Source organism: Beta vulgaris, chromosome 5 (genome assembly GCF_026745355.1).
Source record: "Beta vulgaris subsp. vulgaris cultivar EL10 chromosome 5, EL10.2, whole genome shotgun sequence".
NCBI classification, from domain to species: domain Eukaryota; kingdom Viridiplantae; phylum Streptophyta; class Magnoliopsida; order Caryophyllales; family Amaranthaceae; genus Beta; species Beta vulgaris.
This window is the reverse complement of record NC_079206.1, coordinates 21,307,111-21,331,501: the sequence shown is the minus strand read 5'-3', so window position 1 is coordinate 21,331,501 and position 24,391 is coordinate 21,307,111. Positions and strand designations below refer to the sequence as shown.

General features: G+C 35.3%; 2 protein-coding genes across 2 annotated transcripts; both read right to left on the bottom strand.

The window, feature by feature from the left end:
- Positions 1–5,655: 5,655 nt before the first annotated feature.
- Positions 5,656–15,724, bottom strand: LOC104893073 (mechanosensitive ion channel protein 10). The gene is made up of 6 exons (XM_010679140.4): positions 14,737–15,724; positions 10,380–10,716; positions 8,547–8,670; positions 6,727–7,020; positions 6,434–6,636; positions 5,656–6,166 (listed from the first exon to the last, which is right to left on the bottom strand). The coding sequence occupies exons 1-6, from the start codon at positions 15,665–15,667 to the stop codon at positions 5,896–5,898; spliced, it is 2,160 nt and encodes a 719-aa protein (XP_010677442.2). The 5' UTR covers positions 15,668–15,724; the 3' UTR covers positions 5,656–5,895.
- Positions 15,725–20,430: 4,706 nt separating this feature from the next.
- On the bottom strand, positions 20,431–21,238 carry LOC130591370 (uncharacterized). The gene is made up of 3 exons (XM_057394660.1): positions 21,231–21,238; positions 20,713–20,956; positions 20,431–20,619 (listed from the first exon to the last, which is right to left on the bottom strand). The coding sequence occupies exons 1-3, from the start codon at positions 21,236–21,238 to the stop codon at positions 20,431–20,433; spliced, it is 441 nt and encodes a 146-aa protein (XP_057250643.1).
- Positions 21,239–24,391: the final 3,153 nt, after the last annotated feature.

Genomic DNA, 24,391 nt, shown 5'->3' with positions numbered 1-24,391 from the left:
GTCTGTAACTGATGCTGTTATTGATATTTTGCGTGGGGCTCCTATTCCTCGTCATTTGAACAAAAACTTTCATTGTTCTAATCCCGAAAAAAAGCAAAGCTGATTGTATGTTTGATTTCCACCCTATCTATCTTTGCAACGTTATTTATAAGTTGGTGTCAAAGGTGCTTGCCAATCGTCTAAAACTTTTCATTGATAAAATTGTTGCTGTTAATCAGAATGCTTTTGTTCCGGGGCGTCTGATAACAGATAACATTCTGGTGGCTTTTTAGTTGCTTCATTACATGAAAATTTTGCACAATGTTGAGGGGAATATGGCTCTGAAATTGGATATGTCTAAAGCTTATGATTGTATTTAATGGAATTTTCTAGAAGTTGTGTTGGTAAAATTGGGCTTTGATGTAGATTGGTGTAACAGAGTGACGGATTGTGTTTGTTCAATGACCTTCTCCGTGTTTATTATTGGACGACCTTCAGAAGAATTCTCCTTATTTGTTCATTATGTGTGCGGAGGTGTTTTGTCATTTGCTTAGGAGAGCAGAGGAGAATAATTCTTTGAGAGGTATGAAGGTGGCCCCCACTACTCCTTCTGTCAATCATCTACTGTTTGCTGATGACTGTGTGATTTTCTCTAGAGCTACCATCCATGATGCAGAGGCTACTCAGGAAGCCCTAAGGGTGCCGTGTATGAGTTATCCTCGGGTCAAAAGGTTAATTTTGATAAAACTACTCTTTCATTCAGCAAAGGTGTCAGAGATTCGAGAAGGGGAGAAATTGAGCAGAAATTGGGTGTTAGAGTTGTTAATGTTCGTGATCGATACCTTGTCTTACCTACCACGATTGGCCGTTCGAAAAAAGTCAATGGAAAAGGTGTCAAAGAAAAACTATGGAAAAAACTTCAAGGGTGGAAGGGGATAATTCTTTTTAAAGCTGGTAGGGAGGTTATGATAAAGGTTGTGGCCCAATCTCTTCCTACCTACGTGATGAGTGTTTTTAAGTTTCCCTCTTCTTTTTTTGATAAGATTCTATCTTTGATAGCTCAATTCTGGTGGGGGCAAAAAACTGGGAAAAGGAAGATCCATTGGGTTGCGTGGAAGAAATTGTGCCAATCAAAAGGGGAAGGTGAGTTAGGTTTCCGTGATATGGAACTGTTTAACTGGGCTCTTTGGGAAAACAGGTATGATATCTTGCTACTCATAATGGGAGTTTGATTGAACAGATCTTAAGGGCGAAATACTATCCCCACACCTCATTCATGGATGCGGATTTGGGGTCGAATCCCAGTTATACTTGGCACGAGCTTTGGGAGGCGAGATGGGTTTTGAGAAGAGGAGTTAGGTGGAGAGTTGGCGATGGTGAAAAAATTCGAGTTTGGCATGATGAGTGGATTCCAGGTATGCAATCTCGGAAAATAATCTCTCACTGGGGGAATTCAAATCCAAACACTATGGTGGGGGATTTAATTCACCTAATTGATAAAAATTGGAATATGAACTTATTATCACAACTTTTTCTACCTTTTGAGGTGGAGAGAGTAATGAGTATCCCTATTAGTTCCCGTTGATAGGGGTGTCGCGTACCTAACAAAAATAAATAACCTAACTAATCCTCCTAACTATGTAGTAGGGTAAGTCAGAGTCGATCCCACCGAGAGAAAATTGCTTTATGATTAGCCTTTAAATAATGGTAAGACTAAAGGAGATTAATATCAATCATCGTCGAATCAACTATACTAATCAATATATAAATAAAAGACTCTATAATTAAGTATCCCCACTAGCACGAAGTAATACAAAATAATTCCTACGCCAAACTAATCAATTAAATGTTCACAAGGAAAAGTCCACCATATAAAGTACCATAGACCTCTCCCGAGTATCCATGATTTCTCTAATATGCATTCAAGCCTACTCCCGTGGAATCATGCAAATTAAAGACATTAAACGCGACACTTTAACTTCCTAACAATCCATTCTACCTACTCCCGTGGAGAACTTCATGCCCTTAATTGAAATACTTAAATCCGTCAAAATCCAACTCCCGTTGTGATCAAGACAATGGAATTAGAACAGTACTAGTTATCCCTAATCTAGTATTGAAATATGCACAATTAATTAAGCAAGAACAATTAACAATTAATATGAGAATTTAAAGAAACAATCATGAATTAAATCATACTAGGATTCAACTTAACCATAGATAAAAGGAACTACTCAAGCATAATTGAAATAAATAAACAAACTACAGAACAATAGTTAAAGTTCATAATAGAAAACAAAGAGAAAAGAAGAAGAAAATAAGTACTTGAATTAATGGTAGAAAGGTAGAGTCTTGGAGAACAATGAAGATCTACAAGTTTCTCTCTCTAACTTCTCTCTAAAAACCCTAAAAAGTGTATACAATCAACTATCCCTCAAAATAAGGTTTACAATCCTATTTATAAGCTAAGAATAATATAAACTGACACTACAGCAGGTTGCACGGGCAAACTGCTTCTTGCACGGGTGTGCAGGTTCGCGCACGGTCGAGCGGAATCTCGCTCGTTCGTGTGTGCAGGGCAGAAGCTTTCGTGCCTTTTCATAGCAAGTCGCACGGGCGTGCGAGCGAAACAGAGGTTTTTGCTGAACTTTGAACAGGTATAACTTTTGTTCCAGAGCTTTGTTTCCTACATGTAATATATAGTTGGAAAGCTCTTCAAGTCTAGTTTCTAACCCAATTGGAATCACTTTATTATCATTTTTGTATCAAACGTTATGGATATAATGGTACAGAGGTGTCATATTTCACACAAGTGCATGAAGTCCTTTGTATCTTCTTCAATTCCAATCCGTTTTGAGCACATGATATATCGTTTTCATGGTAATACAAGTGCCTTAATAATCATGTCTTTAAAAATGAGTCCAAAGTACCTGAAATTATATCAAAACATCAAACAACCCGTGAAAGCATCGTAGCTTATAAAAAGGGATCTAAATATGCAGAATTGCAATGTAAATGCTCTAATGCTACATGAAAATGCACCCTAATATGCCTATAAATGATGTTAGAATATGCACTTATCACCTGTCTTCCAGAGGATGTTATTTGTTGGGATCTTGAAAAAGATGGTGTGTATTCTGTGAGATTTGCATACAAAGCGATTTGGGGTGACTCGGATCAAGATAGTGAAGCATGTTCTTCTTCTCCTTCGATGATATGGAAGAAAATATGGAACTTGCAAGTGATACCCCGAGTTAAAATTTTTGTGTGTGGGGCACTCTCAAATGCACTTCCCACAAATGCAGATTTAAACCGCCGAGTTCCCACCAGAGAAGGTATGTAGTGTGTGTGGGCAAGGGGATGAAACTGTAGTTCATGCTTTGTTTTATTGCTCTTTTGCCCATGAGGTTTGGAGGCTTAGCGAGTTGGGTATAAGGGGGGGGGATGTGGGCAGGTGTGTGGGTGATTGGTGGGAAGGATGCCTCGCTCAAATGGAAGGGGAAGAGATGTGTGAATTGTGACTGTAGCTTGGGCGATTTGGGGGTCTCGTTGTAGGCTGTTGATGGAGGGGGAGGGGGGATACCCAATGAAGACGTTGTTGTACGCCAAGAAGATCCACAAGGAAGCTATGGAGGTGGGCTCAGCTCGTCTCACTATTGAAGCTGCTGCACTACATGAGAGTGCGTGGTCCAAGTCTAGCGTGGGGCATATTAAGCTCAACCATGATGCGTGGCAAATCGGGATGGGTGGGTGTAGTTTGGGGGATGTGCTTCGTGATGACCACGGTGATGTTGTGGCTACTGATGCGTTTCAATTCCAAGTAGCGTGGGAGCCTCGTGTGGCGGAAGCAAAGGCAATATATCATGGTGTGAAACTCGCAAAGGAGCTGGGCTACAGTCATTTGGAGGTCGAGAGCGACAGCCTCTTAGCTATTCAAGCTTTAAGAAAGGGTACGGTAGAGGGGGTTCTAGTGAGTTCAATTTAATTATAGATGACATTTTAGATTTGGTTGTTTGTTTTGAACATGTTGTTTGGTCTTTTGTGAAACGATCCGGTAATAAGGTAGCTCATATGTTGGCTAATCTCCAACCTTGGGAGATTGGTAAGCGTATTTGGGTTGACTCTATCCTAGTTGATGTTATGTCTTTGGCTATTAATAATATAATATGATCTCCCTTTTGGAGTTCCCTTCAGAAAAAAATAAAACAATGATAATTATTATTATTATCATTATTATTATTACTACTATTACTATTACTATTATAAATATTAATATCATGATTACAATTATTATTATATTATTATTGTTATTATTACTCCTATTACTATTGCTGTTAATAATAATAATAATAATAATAATAATAATAATAATAATAATAATAATAATAATAATAATAATAATAATAATAATAATAATAATAATAATAATAATGTTATTATTATTATTTTAATATTGGTAATTATTATTTTGCTAATAATTTATTATTATTTTATTTAATAACTTATTATTATTAATAAATCATTATTATGAATTTATTATTAATTAAATTATATTATATTATTATCACCATTATTATTAGTTGTAATTTAATTTATTTCAGTTCAATTTAGTTGCAATCGGTTCAGTTCATTATTTTAATGCCGAAGAGAGCATGTCCTAAATGTTAAAAGGTTACAACTATTAAAAAATTAAGGAAATATGTGTCTCTTTCAATCGAAAATAAGTACATGCACCCAAGTACATGTAGAGCATGGTGCACCCTTTTCTAAACTACGTCGTTTTATCATTTTTAGAGTTTATAATTTTAAAAAATTATTGTTATTTGCTTCCTTAAATTATGCAACTAAAGATTCTTTTTCAAACTTAAATCTAAAAGGTATATGTTCTTTTACCTTAAGTGTAATTGTTCATTTACAATATATTCTTGTCATTATAACCTTTGTTCTTTTATAAAGATAAATTTACACATTCTTTAATTCTAATTCGTGTGTTCTTTTTTAAATTTGAAAAGTTGTTGAAAAAAGTTCGTGTTTGTTTGGGCCCATAGCTTGGCCCAATAAACATTAGAAGACACTTCTTTCAAGGCCTAAGCCTTATATGTCAAAGGAGATTCATCAGCTTTTAAGGAATAAAGCAGCTTTACCTTAAAAAGGTGATGACTTCCCTAGGTATTGGGATGCTCCCCAAAAGGGTTTCCTGTTTGGGAGATTCCCAACACTATAAATACCAACAGTCTCATCAATGAATAAGTATTTAATTCTCACCTAACAAAAAGAGCATCTCTCTCTAGACTTGCTTATTTTTTTCTTTCTAGCCCATCACTGACTTGAGCGTCGGAGGGGTTTTCCCGGAAACACCCCCGGGCCAGTTTTTCCTTGTTTGCAGGATTGGCAGCGACGAAACTCGGGATTATAACTTAATTTGGAATTTGACTCTCACCCTAAACATATTACTCTTTTGACTAATTTCTTAACAGTGTTCTTTTATATAAATGGTATGTTCTTTTTGGGTGCACAATGCTCATTTTGCACCCTAGTGCATAAGCCACGTAATCTTTCATTTTTTTGGGCCATATTTAGCGATAATTCTAAGTTATATAGTAAGTATTTGTTCTTTAAAGATATTAAAGAAAGTACAGAGGCAACAGAGCAACATAAGTATCAAGTAGATATGTGTTGGATTCTCAATACTCTTGACATGATATAAACGCTTAACTGGGTACACCAAAAACTTGGGTTCTTTCTAACATAGAGAAAAAGCCGAGTCGAATATGTAGTAGTACATAATACCTATCTGATATGATTACCCGAGACTGAGTAACAAAGCAAATATTAATCATTCCATCAAAAAATTTCCGATCCTAAGATGAATAATATTTGAATTTACATAACATGCTACCAAATTAACATGGGATTTTACGATGGTGTTGGCAACGACGACTTGTTGGCTTTGAACTCGGTAAGATGGACCTCTTGTGGAAGAAGGTGATATTTGATATCAAGGGATTCAAAAAATTTCTTCAACTCCAAAATAAGCTCACTTAAACGCATGTTTCGTTCAATAATGTTTTGGTGGTTGATGGTGTGTTGCACAGATAAGGCCATGTTCATCTTGTTCAGATCTTCTATGTCTTTTACTATGAAACTATGTTTTGAATTCCAATAACTGGGCTTGTTGTCAATATAGCTGCATATGCAAAATCACAGGGTAAGTACTCTAGGAAATAAGTATAAGAAGACAAAATAAATTTAGGTAAATGTTCAGTTCAACTTTTTTTTTATTTTAGAGAACAAAGCTAGACGAGTTCAAATAAGTTTAGATCAATGGGATAATAAAAAAAATTACAATAAGTTAAGTTCAAATAGGTTATAACGAATAAGCATTAGAGCGTACTACCAGTATTAAATGTCTTATGAGTACTTGTATTTGAAGTTTAATGATGAGTGGTCTTACCTTTGTATCGCCTTCTTTAGCGCGTTAATGGCTTCAATTGAAGTAGAGGCATCTATGGTGAAAGGAACTGTATCCCACATTTCAGGACTTCGGTAGAAGTTACTAATTGGCATGTTTAGAAGAGCTGCATTTGGATAGTAGATCTTCTCCATATCATACCTCAGGAAAACTGTAGTTAGTATATTCATCTCTTCTACAATCATCTGCATTTATGCATCAACTTTATCTCAGTGAATTGCAGCAACAGAGGACTATAGCAACATCAAACAACGAGTTAAAATTATTGTATGTACCTGAACACCATCGATTTTGCAACGATCACCTATGTCGAATGGGTGCATGACAAAGACAAAAATGATGCAGTCGAAGACGGTTTTGCAAGTGTTGTGGAAGATGACACCTAGAACTACCATCTGTGTGATGACAAACGCGACTACCCTCGGTGTTGCTAGTCCCGTCATCAACAGAAACACCACAAATATTATCACACTCACAATTCCTGAAGCTATCTTGTGAAGTTGTTGTACTGCTGTTTTGGTGTCGTTCAAAGAATGTGCTAAAGCCTTTCGTTCGAAATAAGCTCGTACCTTTTGATCACATTTATGTAGGTATTAGATGGTGGTAATCGATATGATAAAAGCTTGATTTGGTCCAAGAATAATTGCAACATATAGACGTTTGTAAGTTTATATTATGATATTTTCCTTCTATTTTTTTTATTTACTTTGATCTACTTTTATCTCTATAGTCTACACTATTCACATGTTTAATTCTGATTATATATTATACTTATATATAGCGAATAATGTAACTATAAAATGTTAATAGATTTGTTTCAATATATGCATTGCCAAACTATCAATTTTATCATATATGTTCCGTAAATAAATAATTAAGGTATTAATAGTCAAAGTTATGCATTGTCAGTAAAAGTCAATGCAGAAAACTTAAAAAATGAAGAGAGTTGGTGATAGACAATTCTCTTTATAAAAATTATGTTGTGGAATTGGTGATCTCCATATATATATATATATATATATATATATATATATATATATATATATATATATTGCACGCGATGCGTGCTTGGATTTTTTTCGAGATAGAAACTCGGTTTTTCTTCCACATCAGTAAGAGTCAAAAATTTAAACGTTAGACATACGAAGTATAATTGTTTTTAGTTGCAAATTTTGATTGGTTTAGTCTCTGTCGCTTAAGTCTCTCACCAGTATTCTTTTTAATTTTTTAAAGTTAAATTCTATGAATAAAATAGAAATTTTATTGAATTTATCAACAATATTTAATATTATTATTTTTTAGTTGATTTTTGAATTAAGTACACTAGTTCGTAGATTGTGAAAAAAGTGGACACTTTGATTTCAAGTCAAATTTTCGTGAATGTTTTTGTGAGTATGTATTGACGTTGTAGTGTATTGGTTGTAGTTTGTAAGTGAATTTTTTAAGTTTTTGTAAAGTTTCTTCATTTGAGTGATTTGTACTCCCTCCGTTTCCTAAAGATCTTCCCTCTTTCCGTTTAAGGGTGTTTCCAAAAGATCGTCCCTCTTTTGCTTTATTCCTTATTTGGCAAAACAAATTTCCCTATTTACCCTCTCATGTCACTATCATATGGTCCACGCACCATTACATTATTAATTCAATTTTACTCCCTTTCTCTCTCCTACTTTAACCCTTTTTTATTTGTTTATTTATCTTAACCCCTTTCTCTCTCCTACTTTAGTCACACCATGCCCCACACAACTTGATTTACCTTGGTATCTGTAGGAACAGTAAGTGGGAAGATCTTTAGGAAACGGAGGGAGTATAACATAAATTATGCAATTCTATGATTTTAGTTGACTTGTGAGTGATTGTTATAATTTTATTTTCGGTATTTTTGTTTGAAGATCCCCTTTGATTTGTAAGTGATTTTGTAATTACGAAAGACATGGGGTAAAATAGTCTCTTCATATAATAGAGATAAATATTTTAGCAAAAGAAAATAAATGATATTAATGGTTAGAATTGTACTTTGATAGTCGTATAGTGGCAATTGTTCTCAAATATAGGAGTATATAGATATTATCACGCAGTTGAGAAGGGGATGATAACTTACAACCCAATTTCTGAAGGACGACTTAGTGATCCTTCCTGTCTCAATTGCTCCTTCAATGAGGGGAAATATAACATGGATTTCAGTTCTCCTTAAGAACCTTGCTAAATCCTCTTCCTCAATGTACCTTCGAAATGACAAGTTAAGTAACATTAATTTTAAATATAGAAGTTAACTATATGCAGTTATAGATAGACAAGAAGAATTTTTTGAACAGTTAACGTGTATGTGGTCTCAAATGTAGATCATTGTTTTTGGGTATTACATTAGTACTCCCATTACGATGCTAAGCAACACATTTAATTATCGAAATAAATCACTGCATGTACCTTAATTCTCATGTCTATCGTGCCACAAAGATTTGGACTCTTTCATTTGTGGGGTATAATGTTATAAAAGGATAAGATCTTCTTTCACCTCATAAAGGGGGGAAAAAAAATCTTCTCTTCAACTTATAAAAACTAGGAATTTATACCCGCGATGCGTGCCTCACTTTTTTATAACATAATTTATAATTTTTTTGAACATAAATAAAGGTAAAATTTGAACATTAGACATGTTTTTTGGGCTGGCTAATTTTGTTGATTAAGTCTATATCACTTAACCAAACCCGTCTTTTATTATTTATTTAATTTATACTTTCGTTAAGATTTTTAAAATTTAAAACTGATGAGCGATAAAGAATGTTACGCATATTTATTAAAGATTTCTTATATTTTTATCAACAAAGTATTTTGTTCTAATTAAATCATTTCACTTTGTTAATTGATTGTATCTTGCTTTTTGATTTACTACTTGATTGTGTATTGATTGATCAAATATTTGATTGATATAATTTTCATTGTTAAATTTTTTTATGCTATATTGGAGTTTGATTTTCTTTCATCTTTTTTTGGTAGATTAGTTGATTTACTAAGGGGTAATTGAGTAAATTTATTGGGGGACATCATTCCCCTCTTCCCTTATATAATAGAGATAACAAAAATTTATCAAAAAAAACCTTTTAAAAGTTCAATTTTGTGAAAAAAAACCTTTTAGAACATTCTTTGCAAAAAGAAACCACAAACTTAAATTTTCTTGCAAGATAAAACCTATTCTTATTTTCCGGTGTGGTTTTTCGATCTCATTCTTACGTTGATCCTTCTATCTTCTTTTCACCCTTTATTTCCATTAACTACAACACCACCCCTATACATCTCAAAAACCACATGAAAAATGAAAAAGAGTTTCATCTTGCAAAAAAAATTCAGTTTGTGGTTTATTTTTGCAAAGAATCCTCTAAAAGGTTTTTTTTTCACAAAATTAAATTTTTAAAAGATTTTTTTAGCAAATTTTTCTAAAAATAATTCCTTAACTAAAAATTAGTTTTGATCAATAGAAATATTTTCATAGACAAAAATAATTCAACTTTTCAAACCAAACACCACTCATAATTGGATCTAACTATTTATTAGACCCGAAATCGATTCTAGGTTAAGTGCCAGAAAAGATTGGTGTTCATTATTAGACACAATAATGTTTTTTGATCATATCGACACCATGGCCCATGGGCATCGAGTTCTTACAAAGATAAATTGTATAATTAAAAAATAATAGAGCAAAAGCTACCTAACCTAGAATAAAATCTTGAACTACTCACGATATTATTTTTTCCATCTCATCATATTCATTATTTTATATCATGCAACTATTTGCAATTATACAATCAAACAAGTGAAAATAAAAGAATGAAATAAAACAAAGAACATGACTCATATGATAGTGACATTATGAATTGATTGGAGTGTCGAAATGATAAATGATAAATATGCATCAAAGAGGAAAAAATTGACTTACTTGGCACCACATTTAGCCACGTTCCTAAAGATGCGTTTAGCAGTTGTTCTAGCTTGCCACTCACTTTTAATTTCAGCTTCAGCTTTCCCAAACTCATCAACGGTCTTTGAAATTGTGGATAAACCAGAAGATCTAATGTGATTCATTAATCTCCTCAAACTCCATATTGACTTCGGACTTTCCATGCTTAGCTTTCTCAGCTTTTCCATGTCCAGTTTTCTGGACCCAGAGTTCCTTGATCTCATTGCATTTTTTGCATTCTTCCATTTTGTTGGCAGAGATTTTGACCCTTTTATTGCTTTATTCTCTTCCCTTAGTATTTCATCCATTGGTGGACCTACATTATATATGTCAAAATTTAATTTCTTAAATAAAATTATTTAAGAAACCAACATTTTCAGATTATATGAAATGAGTCTGGTAATCAAATAAGGAGAACAAGAGTTTAGCCCGCTTATAAGCCCAGGAAGGTTCTACCCTAAAACCAATTTGTGTTATGAGGAGTAACTTCAAAACTTATAAAGTGGTTTAGTCTCTACTCTCTCCTCTTTCTTCAATGTGGGACGCTCACATTTGGGAATCAATGGAATTCAACACTCTCCCTCACATGTGAATGTCATTAAAATTTAGAGCTAATTCGAAAGGTAATCAGAAATAATCCTCTTAGAGATTGGACATCCTGTGAGGTAAACCCTTACCCAATTGCTTAATTAAAGGCCATGTTAATTTTCAAATTATATGAAATGAGTCTGATTACCTTGTGATTTTCAAATTAACAAGGTAATCATCATGTGATTTTCAAATTTTCAAAAATGACCTTGTACTCTTGTTGAATTTCCAAACGTGACTTTTTCCATTATATCTAACCCTTAAATCAATAAACGCATATCGAAATGTTTGTAGACTGCAAATTGAGGTAGATCTAATTTTTTTTGCAAATTTCGACCTCAAATTTGACTCATCAAAGGCTAAATTGACCCACAAAACCTTGACAAGCTCTTTTTTGGGCTCACAAAATAATGCACGCAAATAGAGATATTTCTGAAATGCAAATTATTTCGAAAAATAGCCCTGTCAAGGTTTTGGGGTCATTTTATGAGACAAATTTGAGGTCGAAATTTGCAAAAAATGATAAGATTCGCCTCAATTTGCATTCCAGAAACATCTCAATTAGCGTGCATTGATTTAACAATAGATTTATTGAAAAAAGTAACCTTTGGGAATTCAACAAGAATACAATGTCACTTTTTGGGAATTTGAATACCCTATTATGATTATTATTGAAAAATCGAAAAACTACAAGATTATCAATGAGAATTTCTCAAATTATTATTAGAGGGAGGCAAATGTAGTCGAATTTTGCCCTTTCACATACAATAAAACAAATAAATGCATCAATTTGTTGTCTTTAAACAGTTAAAGCCCATGGGCCATGACCGAATTGGCCATATCGATTATCGACAGCTACGCAATAATTAATTCCCCTGTAGCAAAATATGATGATGAAGTAATACCATCGCCTAAGCCAAATAAGAATTGTGGAGTTGTGGACAACTACTATCCTCGCCAGATACGGAAACTAAACCTTGATTGGTTTAGAATACAGCAATATCAATTTCTATGTCATTTTCAAGAAAATTTGCTCAGATCCTTTAAAATATCTAAGATCTAATTCGGTCTCAAAAAACAATAATGTTGCCAAAAAAATATCCAAAAGAAATTTTGATATATTTTTAATAAAATTCGGAATATACTACGTTAGATAGTCTCGTAGTAGTTTACTTGTTTGATCTTTAATGATATCTAAGATAAGCGTTTTAAAATATTAATAAAATAATAATAATAATAATCTTATTTTCATAACCAAAGTTATGTATGTGATATTTTATATGCTTCATTTGTCTTCTAAAGCCATTCTCGTTTTTTTTTATCTTTTTAATTTTGAGGAGAGAGCTTAAGATGGACCTAGGTTTACAAGTTTTAATTGGAAAGTAAAGTAGTGGGTGTATTTTTTGGAGTATGTAAAGGTATGGGTTATTGCTTTTTGTAAGAGATTTAATATCATATTTGATAAAAGTAGCAAAAATAATGAAATGAGAATTAAGATTGGGACAAACATATATAAATGAACATAGGTAAAGGTTTTTGGGAGACAAAATGGGTGTTGGTTGAAGTATATGATTATAACTAGTTAGCTTTGATGATTATTATATGACTAAGAATTTCGAGGAAGTCTTTTATTTGATTATCATTATAGACAATACTTTCTATATTATTTATGAAAATCGAAACCGAACTCTTACCTATATTTTTTTAATATTTTTTTATAATTCATAATTTCTATCGGATATAAATGCAAGACAGAAAAAGTATATATGTAATTTTTTTTTTATCGAGGAAGTGTATTAGTGATACTTGAAAATAATAATGAGGCCCTAATTTTTAAGAATATTTGATCTGCATGTGCATGAGCATGAGTAATACTATAAAAGTTCTGTAAAGATTTTTACTCATGGTACTGCTTTTTCAATGCCCCTTATTCATACTGTAAAACGTTATGACAGTACTACTAGGAAAATTTTCTGGTGTACTACAGTCTACACAATAAATATGATAGAACCAGAGAATAACCCTACTGCAGCACTAAAGTCTAAAGCATGCCCGCTTGGAAATATTCACCATTGCCCCCATTTAGCTGCAAGCGGTTTACTGGTTTGTACATGCCAAGCTTGGAATTATCGCGTATTCCATTTTAGACGCAAGTGGTTTGCGATTCATCATTTCTATAATAATAATATGTAGTGGTGTATAGTTTTGCTTCTATAACACAACACAAGCACATTAACGGCCTGTTCTCCCCAGTTTATTTTCAGTTCAGTTCAATTCAATTCAATTCAGTTCAGTTCAGTTCAGTTCAATTCAGTTCAGTTCTGATCAGTTCAGTTCAGTTCAGTTCAACTCTTGACAATACTTTTACTCTCACATATCACTATTCATTTCAGTTCAGTTCAGTTCAATTCAGTTCAATTCAGTTCAGTCCAACTGTTTTATGCCGAAAAGAACATGCCCTAAATCACCATGACTGAAATGTGTTTCACCTCCCATTCATATATTTAGTCATCTACATCCTATAGGCTCTAGAATTTCTAAAAGAAAGAATAACAAGCGACATTTTTATTATAATAGTTATACATCCATTTTGTTGCATAATAAATGATGATATTTATAACAAAATTATAAAGAAAGTCTGGTGGTATTTATTTCTTTTTCCGTCTCTAAATATTGAGTGGTAATTATGTAAAATGTCATTGTATCTATTCTCAATGGAATATTTTTTAATTTCAACTTTTCATAACATTTTGTAATAGGTAAGCATTTCAATTGTCATACTTTATCTTATATTGGACAATCTAAATATTAAAGCAATACACCTATTAGAAAACAAGGGAATATAAAATATGATACATATCATTATTGACCAGCTTAATTTATCGGCAAAATTACTTTATAAAATAAGTGGAGTATCATCAAGAATTTTCGTAGAGGGGGTTATTCTTGTTTTTCACTAGGAGTTGCATTTCAGTGCTTAGTACACTAAAAGATAAGGCAGCTGGCTCCACTAAACGTAATTATTGCAAAAATTACTATATATTATTTGATTAATTTGTTTAATGATCTCTTGTTGAATTATGCGCAATCACCTTTTAGCTATTTTTGGCGTAACTTTTGCATGTGTTTGGTGTTATTGGTGACTAGTAATAAATATCTGGAGGCACGTATTATTAAATTTTATATTTATATATATTGGTCACTGTTTTGTGAGGACATATATATTGTTCACAGTCTATCTTATTAACTTTATTGCTATCCTATTATATTTTTTTAAGAAAATATTACTTATTACGCGGCTTGTGCCAAAGGAGTTTATTAATATTTGTGACACGTATCTAAAAGTACTCTATGAACTATCATCTGGTTAAAATAGTTAGATTCGAGTCAAAAAGCTCGTCTTTTTTTTTTTTGGATCTTTTTACGAAAATAATGTTTTATACGAGTTATGTGGGTATCTTATAATTATTATTTTTCAAACACTAGTTTTTATCTCCAAATATTTGCAAAAAAGTAGCAAATGTCATTTTCCGTTTCCGGTGCTTTGACATAGGTTTTCATTGTGAACTTTGCATGTAAAGGTTACGTGATTATTTTGTTTTCCCTAATTTCTTCCTCGTTTTTCATTTATTAAATGACTTTTGGCAAGATACTATACTTCGTTATTTTCTTTTGAAGGTTATACATAATAAACAAGTAAAAAATTAAAAGTATGGTCATAAGGAGATAAAATCAAATTCTGAAGAACCTGAGAGTGTGTCAAGTATGTAGTGATGAAAGACGCTTTCCTTCATACGATCAAAGTAAGTCCTGACGTGAAAAGAAGAAGCAAGAGTCTTGACCAACACAATCTTGGTCAACCATATCATTGCTGCAATAAGAACAGCTACTAGCAACTGAGATATCTTCTTAACCACCCTATTATGTTCATGCACACGAGCATCGAACATACAAGTCCAAGCCAATAACACAAGTGCAAGCCAAATTACACTTTGAATGCTCTTCCTTAACCCATACACATAGTATAACACCTTCTCCCTTAACATGAAGTTTCGCTCTGTGACAAACACTAAGAAACTCACGAGCCACCCCGAGCAAAGGCGGCCGCTAAACACCACCATCACCAATAAACACCACTGCCACGGCACTAGCGCCCACATGGGGCGGTGTCGGAGGGTGGTCAAAGTAAGGGAAAGGATCAAGCAAGTTAAGATAGCAATGAACAATGCCCACTCTCCTACTCTCCTCCACTTGATCTTCCTTTTTTTTCTATTACATGTGTGATACTTTTGACTCCCACTATGCTCTTCCTCTTCTTCTTCCTCCTCTTCTGACCAAGAAGAGGGGGAAGAGAAGTCCGTACTACTCTCATGACCATTACTACTATTATCTGTATCTTCTTCTAAGATACTCTGATCTTCTCTAAATTGATCAGTGACATTTATTTTGGGACGGAGGCTGAACTCAATTATTCTAGATTTAGGTTTTGAGAAAGCAAGACGGCGAAGAGTGGCTCTCTTTCTAAGAGTATTAATAGATTGTGGGGCCTTTGTTAGACTTAATCCTCGCTCATCAACGATATTAATATTGGAATGCTCAGAGGCTAAAGGTTTGTTGCCTTGAGTATGGCCATCGGCCATGAACACAACAAATTGATCACTAGAAACACCACCTTCCATCTCCTTCCTCACCTTTTTTTTGTTAAGTTTTTTTTCCTTTCTAATTATGTCTAATTTTTGGTAGCTCATATAGAAATCAAGTTTGCTAGGTGGCACTTTGCGTTCCCATGACCTATTATGTTATTAATGGTCCTCCTTGTTACAACACACGTTTAAGTGGGTCATTGATGACTGCGAACATCATTTATTGTCTTGGAGTATATATGAATATGATAGATTTATGGAGTATCACTCTCAACATGCATGTATATATGTATTATTACGTGGGAAAGGCCAATTCAAATATTCAATGTATGGTCTCGTAGTAGTACGGTGTCGTCGTGATATTTTTACTTGCATATGGTAGCCCCAATGGCATATTGACCAGAAACATATAATCTAGCAGTAGAATTCTCGTTAGTAGAAACTAGAAAGGATAATGTATTTTCTGCAGCTACTATAGCTTATCGAACAAATTAGTTGCTTTTTCTTTTTGAGAACGTAATGATAATTGAATAGACGTATACTTTTTCAGTTTTACATCTAAAAGTATCCAACTTAGGCAGGCAATGATGCGAGTCGAGCTCGAGTTTGACTAAACTCGACTCGAACTCGAAAACTCATACCCAAACTTGACTCGACTCGAAAACTCACGAGCTTTAAATTTTTAAGCTCGAACTCGATTAAAGTTCGAACTCGAACTTTGTTCCAGCTCGAACTCGGTTAAGATTAGATTGTTGGATTTTTTTATATCTCATCCATTGATATAGTTCTATTTCTTATAGGAGAAATCCTTCACTTTGCCTTTTGGTTATTTTATATACTTTTTTTTCATTTTTTTAAAAAAGAAAAGTTCAAGTATCTTTATAGATAAAAAGGTTAAACTTTCTTATATAATTTTTTCGAGTATCTCACGATCTTTTCGAATCGAGTATTGAGTTGCTCGACTCGTTAACATGTCAAGTCGAGTTCGAGCTCGAGTCGAGCTTTGACCGAGTCAAGTTCGGGTAGCTCGCGAGCTGTCTCAACTAATCGTCAGCCCTAATCCAAGTGTTATGGCACGTGCATGCCCAATGTAATTAATTGTGGATGTCTAGCTTATAAAACGAGTGCGTCTTGGCATAATATATTAGATTACTATTTATTATGTAATAAAATCTCACATGTGGGAACTAACATAATTGTTTCATGTCATTATTATGTTTTATATCATTTTAGAATTATTTCATATCATTTTAAATATGTTTTAAGTCATTTATAAAACTCATTCACGTGATTATTGGTATGTTTTCAAATCATTTTAAAATTGATGTTTATGGTTTATACTTTCACCATTCTTTTTCTATTGTAACAATTGAGTTTTCACGCTTGTCATTGAACAATTTCAACTATTAATATCTTTAATTACGTTATAGTAAAAAAAAAATTAAAAAATCGATATTTTGAAAGTATATATCGAGACGAATCTAACAAGACTACCCCATATTTTTTCTTACGGAAAAATCACAATAGATAGTTAAAGGGTGGTGAATGAATAATGTAAAAAATCTCATTATTACAATTGAAAAACAACGGAGGAAGTATTATTTTGAGTTATGTTTGATAAGAGGTTTTTAGTGTGTCGTTAAGGCACCAAAAAATCACTTTTCAAACAATATTTATAAAACCTAACAAGCAATTACTAAGAACCTAGTAAAGGCAAGACAAGGGTCGATCCATAGGGAAAATGGGGTTAATTAAAGTCTATCAAGTTTAAATTACTTAATTGAAGGGTTTTTGGGGGGGGTTTAGATTGATTTGGTAACAATTACAAACTATTATCAAAGAACTATTAAATAAAGCCAGTTAAAATATCAAATAGGAAGACACTATAGTTAAGGTTACTAGTATGAATAGGAATAGACAATGATCATTAATGCGATTGTGAAGCAAAGGAGACAGTTATGCAAGGTTTAGTTTTCCCTTAAAATACTCGAGTCTTCTCTCGAATGGTCCTAAAAAATAATCACTTAATCAATCAACCGAAATCCTCTCTCGAATGGTCTTTAGTTAGTTGATTAAGAGATTCAATAAATTCGGAAAACCCCTAATAAAGGATCCCCTTAATTTCTACCCAATATGTTGGTCTAAAAATTAAGTTGATTCTTAGGGATGATAAAAGAGTTCAAAATTCGATTTAAGAACATTTGAATTCAAAATACCAAAGCATAAATATGATCAATATCTATCCTAAGGTCTCAAAACACCAAGATCAATGCATAAACTTCTTTAGAACATCACAATCACATTAACAAAATCTTTAAACCCTAATCCATATATACTTTCACCCTAACCCTAGTTTAAAAAATACTCACCAATCACTAGTGGAAAAAAGAAGAAGGGCTGCGCTGAAAATGGCATGTAGGGCTGCGCTTTTTGACAACAGCCCTTTCCATAGCAGCCCTTCACTATTCAAGTAGGGCTGCGCTAGTAAAGCGCAGCCCTTCATAAGGAAGGGTTGCGCATTTAAGTCAAAAGCGCAGCCCTTCTAAGATAGAAGGGCTGCGCCTTCTTCACTAGCGCAGCCCTTCTAATCTTAGAAGGGCTGCGCCTGTTGAAATGCGCAGCCCTTTTGAAGGGCAGCCCTTCTTCTTAGAAGGGTTGCGCTAGTTCAAACTAGCGCAGTCCTTCTTCTTAGAAGGGTTGCGCTAGTTCTAACTAGCGCAGCCCTTCTTGAATAGAAGGGTTGCGCTAGTTCCAACTAGCGCAGCCCTTCACTTATTTTTTTTAATTTTTTGCATGCACACAGCCTGCATACACACAGCAGCACAGCCTGCACACACACAGCAGCCCCCTCCCCACTTCCCCCACCCCCACCCAAAACCTCCCTTGGACAAAAAAAATTGGCAAATTGCAATACGATAATATATGACAAGTGGAGAAAGGTAATAATTAACTTCAAATATATTTAATAATGTAAAAAGTGTACATTATAGGATTGATAGAAACTAGTACATTATTGGAATCTACTATGCAATCATCGGTAATGTGGGACGCCAACTTATCCCGAACTTCATCAATTTCTTCTTTGGTGAAGTTCCTCAAACGTGGTGTGGAATTCGCATAAACCTTGCAAAACAACCAAGGAATAAACACATATATAAGAATTCATCATTTTACCGTAGTTAGTACTTCTAAAAATGACATATACCTTCCCGAAATTCAATCAAAATCAAATGCAAGCCTAAAAGTCTACACACTATTATAATATATCTCATATAATCATGTTCAAAGAAAATTTGGGGTTAAATGACTTATAAGTACATTTAGGAAAAGCCAAAATAGGCCGAAATGGCCTTTTCGTTCCCGAAATGCAACCAACAACAAATGCAAGCCTAAGAATCTAGTTATATTATGCCTCATATAATCATGTTCAAAGAGAATTTGGGGTTAAATCACTTCATAAGTACATTTTGGGAGCGAAAAGGCCAAAATAGGCCGGAAATGGCCTTTTCGTTCCCGAAATGCAACCAACAACAAATTAAGCCTAAGAATTACATACTAGTTATATTATGCCTCATATAATCATGTTCAAAGAGAATTTGGGGTTAAATCACTTCATAAGTACATTTTGGGAGCGAAAAGGCCAAAATAGGCCAATAGGCGGAAATGGCCTTTTCGTTCCCGAAATGCAACCAACAACAAATGCAAGCCTAAGAATCTACATACTAGTTATATTATGCCTCATATAATCATGTTCAAAGAGAATTTGGGTTAAATCACTTCATAATAATTTTGGGAGCGAAAAAGGCAACAAACAAACAATTGGAAACCTAAAAGTTACATACCTTTCGAAGATCACCAACATCTTTGCAATAGTTGACGATATCGAGCATGAACCTCATGACGTAATACCCACACGCACGTCCACCTTCTTGTACCGGACACTAAAATTCACCAAAGATGCAATAAATGACATGTTAGATGTGTATTATGTGTTTCTATAAAAGGATGCAAAAAATTACTCATGTTACCTCGACTAAATACCAAACAGGAGGTTTTCTTGTCGAAGTCCAGATGCAGTAATCTTCTTCATCACACTACATCAATACATTATTATAAGATTAGATGTACATTTAATAAGCTAAGTGTGCATATAGTTTCGATTAGGCTACCTATTTAACAATGATTTGACTAGTAAGGACCGTATTGTTCCTTTACGCAAAGAATCAAAGTGGTAGACTTCGTTACGTGACAAACATATTGCAATCAGTGTCCAATGGTTCCTACAACAATAAAAATGTTATTATTATCGTAGAACAACTAATAGGTCAATTTAATTAAAGTAATAAAAAGTGAGTTTAAGAAGCATACGATTCAATGTAAGGAAGAAGAATGATCTTATATCCACTACGAGAACATGCGTTCAAAGAATCCTTGAGATATGCTTTCACCTCCTTTTCGTTTTGTACGCAACTGTTATCTCGTACAAAGCTTGGACATAACCAACCAAACATTGGCTGACTAGATTGCCTCAAATCATTGTATAATAGCCTGAGAATTCATATTGATAAAATAAAACTTACTTATTATGGAAGTTATTATTAGTTGGATTGAATACTACTTAATTAAGGCATATATGTATTTTATTAATTTAATATACTAATAAAGTATTACCTCATGAATGTTTGTATCATGGAAACATTCAACTCTTCCTCAAGTAAGAATTCTTTAATATCACCTTAGAAATGAAGGTCGATGTTTCCTCAATGTAGTGGAATTGGTGGCCGACAACTTAATCTCAATCATTGCTTCATGTCATCGCTAACGCACTCATGTAGCCAGAAGCACGGTTGAGTAAGGCCTTGCACCACCTCCATATCCGTAATGAGTGGAGACTTTGCCGTAGAAACATTTACTTTCTCCACTTGGGCACGTCGGCCTCCCTGAGGTGAAGCTACCTTCTTTCCCTTCCTGTCGGCCTTCCCCGAACCCTAGTAATTAGTTAAATTAAAAGATATTACTGACAATCATATATAGGAACTATAAAAGAAAACTATGTATATAACTTATGTTAATCATTGTACCTGATCTGATAACCGCACCAATGCACGCGGCCATAGAATATAACTGCCAAGGGCATCAGTCAATAACTGTACACCAACTCCTGCATTCGGCAGCGGAAGAGGAAATGCTTCGAAACCGGGCACAATGTCTGAAACGCTGACCACATAGTGAATATCAGCGACTGGCTGGTTGTGCAATCGTACCCGGTCCCTAGGGGGCTGTGCAGATCCATAAGCAACGATAATGAAACTCCATGACCATCTCCTTGATTTAATAGCTCACATGGTGTCTCTTCCTTTAAAAAGTAAACTCTATTCATAGTTAGTCTATGAAACAACATATTTAAGAACAAAATAGTTGTGATATTAAATGATTACACGTAACTCCGGATCTGGATGAGGCTGCGTAGGAACAGGCTGCGTAGGAACATGCCCTGCGTGAAAGCACCAAAAGTCGGTAAGCCCATCTGCGCCAAAATGGCGTTGAAATTCTGAGTCATCTCCGCTCTGAGCTCCTCCCGAAGTTGGGCTTTCATAGCCTCCACATCTATGGAAGTGATGAATTGACACTAGGGCACTGGATTTGACGTAGAGGTGTATTGATCACCATACACCTTTTCACCCCGAGGCGGACACCTCCTACGCCCCTCACACGTCCATATTGGTCCCGTCCTAGAGTCTCGTGTAAGGCATCAACTTGTCCTCTAGGAGTGAACTCACCAGTTGCCTCCTTTTCCTTCAAGCCAATCTGCATAAGGATAAGAGAGAAATACTCGTGAGCGCACAAGTTATATTATTATGTAAACCTTATCAAAAACTTATAATATGTACTTACAATGGCATTAGCTATCTGTTTTGTTCGGGATCAGGTATGACTCTCTGTCCCTTTGCATCAACCCCATGCATGGAACACCACCAATCGAGCGCTCTATCTGGTTGCCGCTGTGCAACTGTCGTCGTAGAGCTAGTGCCCGATGCCGTGGTCGACGCAATCGTGGGGTAATGGTCATACATCCACGATTCTCTCGCCTGACCATACGACTGAGAACCCAGATGGTGATAGTACTTCCTAGCTTTTGCATTCGCGCTATTTTTCTCACGAGATGCCTGAAACACACAAATATAAACAAAGGTTAGATATGGTGTTATACAATAATATTGGATCTAAAAGTATTAAATCTTAGCTAGTAAAAAATTCTTACAACAGCTTCTGGGGTTTTTTTTGTGCAACAAATGCATGCCACTCCTCAGCTGTGATATGCCTCCATATCTGATATGGAAGCTTGGAGGGCGCCTCAAATGATGTGTCCTGTGAAGCCTCAGAAGAAGGTGTTGCTCCCCGTCGTAGATTTTCTTCTTCTTTGTTCCCCCGACTTTTCTCCGCTTCGTGATCCACCCCGACACTAGCTTGGCCTTGAAGTCTCGAACCTCTGGGCAACCGCGGATAGAAACAAATCTTCTTCGCTTCATCATTTGGAATATGGAATTGATTCTACAAAGAACGCATTTCACAAATTAGTAAATATTACATAGTATATTTAACTAAAGTGTTAAGATTCTAAACGTAATTGTACGCGAATCTTACCATAGTATCTTCCCAAATCATCTTCTTCAAAGACTCGGGACCTCTTTCCATGAGTGGAGAATGGAGAGCTTATGCATGCAAATCCCAACTTGCATGGCATACTTTTGACGCCATTTTCCACAAGGTTGCCCCAAATGATCGTAATCCAAAGTCATTAGGGTGGGTTTCCCTAGTGACTTTGTAGGTCCCCTTCCTTTCCTCTTTTTCGTCTGCAAGTTCTTACTTGGCCTTTGTAAACCTTTTTCTTCACGGCGAGCCATAACCAATTGCCGCTGTTCCTTTTTGTAATCGAAACACTCATCCTCGGTAGTGTGTTCCGCACTCGTATCCGTATGCACATCCGCCATGTCCCTGAAATTGTAAAACATACGAATTAATTTTTTTTTTTTAAAAAAATTTAGGGCGCGTATAATCATGTTCACGGGGGGAAGGGGGGGTGTGCAGGGGGCAGGGGGAGGGAAGGGGGGTGTGCAGGGGGGAAGGGGGGCGCAGCAGGGGGGCTGGGGGTGCAACAGGGGGTGCAGGGGGGGTAGGGGAAGGAGGGGTGTGCAGGGGGGCAGAGGGGTGTGCAGGGGCGGGGGGGTGCAGCAGGGGGTGCAGGGGTGTGCAGGGGGTAGGGGGCAGGGGGAGGGGGGTGTGTAGGGGGTGTGTCGGGGGGGAAAGGGGGATGCGGGTGCAGGGGGGAAGGGGGGTGTGCAGGGGGGGAAGGGGGGTGTGCAAGAGGATGCAGCGGGGTGCAGTGGGTGGGTAGCAGGGGGGAGGGGGGGGCCTGCAGGGGGGAGGGGGGTGTGCACGGGGAGGGAAATGGCTAGATAGGCCAAAATAGGCCGGAATTGGCCTTTTCGTTCCCGAAATGCAACCAACAAAAAATTGAAGCCTAAAAATCTACATACTAGTTACATTATAAATCATATAATCATGTTCAAAGAAAATTTGGGGTTAAATCACTCGATAAGGACGATTTGGGAGCGAAAAGGCCAAAATAGGCCGGAAATGGCCTTTTCGTTCCCGAAATGCAACCAACAACAAATTAAAGTCTAAAATCTACATACTAGTTACATTATACATCATATAATCATGTTCAAAGAAAATTTGGGGTTAAATCACTCGATAAGTACGATTTGGGAGCGAAAAGGCCAAAATAGGCCGGAAATGGCCTTTTCGTTCCCGAAATGCAACCAACAACAAATTAAAGCCTAAACTCTACATACTAGTTACATTATACATCATATAATCATGTTCAAAGAAAATTTGGGGTTAAATCACTCGATAAGTACGTTCGGGAGCGAAAAGGCCAAAATAGGCCAAAATAGGCCGAATTGGCCTTTTCGTTCCCGAAATGCAACCAACAACAAATTAAAGCCTAAAAATCTACATACTAGTTACATTATACATCATATATCATGTTCAAAGAAAATTTGGGGTTAAATCACTCGAAAAGTACGATTTGGGAGCGAAAAGGCCAAAATAGGCCAAAATAGGCCAGAAATGGCCTTTTCGTTCCCGAAATGCAACGAACAACAAATTAAAGCCTAAAAATCTACATACTAGTTACATTATACATCATATAATCATGTTCAAATAAAATTTGGGGTTAAATCACTCGATAAGGACGATTTGGGAGGGAAAAGGCCAAAATAGGCCAATATAGGCCGGAATTGGCCTTTTCGTTCGCGAAATGCAACCAACAACAAATTGAAGCCTAAAAATCTACATACTAGTTACATTATACGTCATATAATCATGTTCAAAGAAAATTTGGGGTTAATCACTCGATAAGGACGATTTGGGAGCGAAAAGGCCAAAAGAGGCCAAAATAGGCCGTAATTGGCCTTTTCGTTCCCGAAATGCAAAACAACAAATTAAAGCCTAAAATCTACATACTAGTTACATTATACATCATATAATGATGTTCAAAGAAAATTTGGGGTTAAATCACTCGATAAGTACGATTTGGGAGGGAAAAGGCCAAAATAGGCCAAAATAGGCCGGAAATGGCCTTTTCGTTCCCGAAATGCAACCAACAACAAATTAAAGCCTAAAAATCTACATACTAGTTACATTATAGATCATATAATCATGTTGAAAGAAAATTTGGGGTTAAATCACTCGATA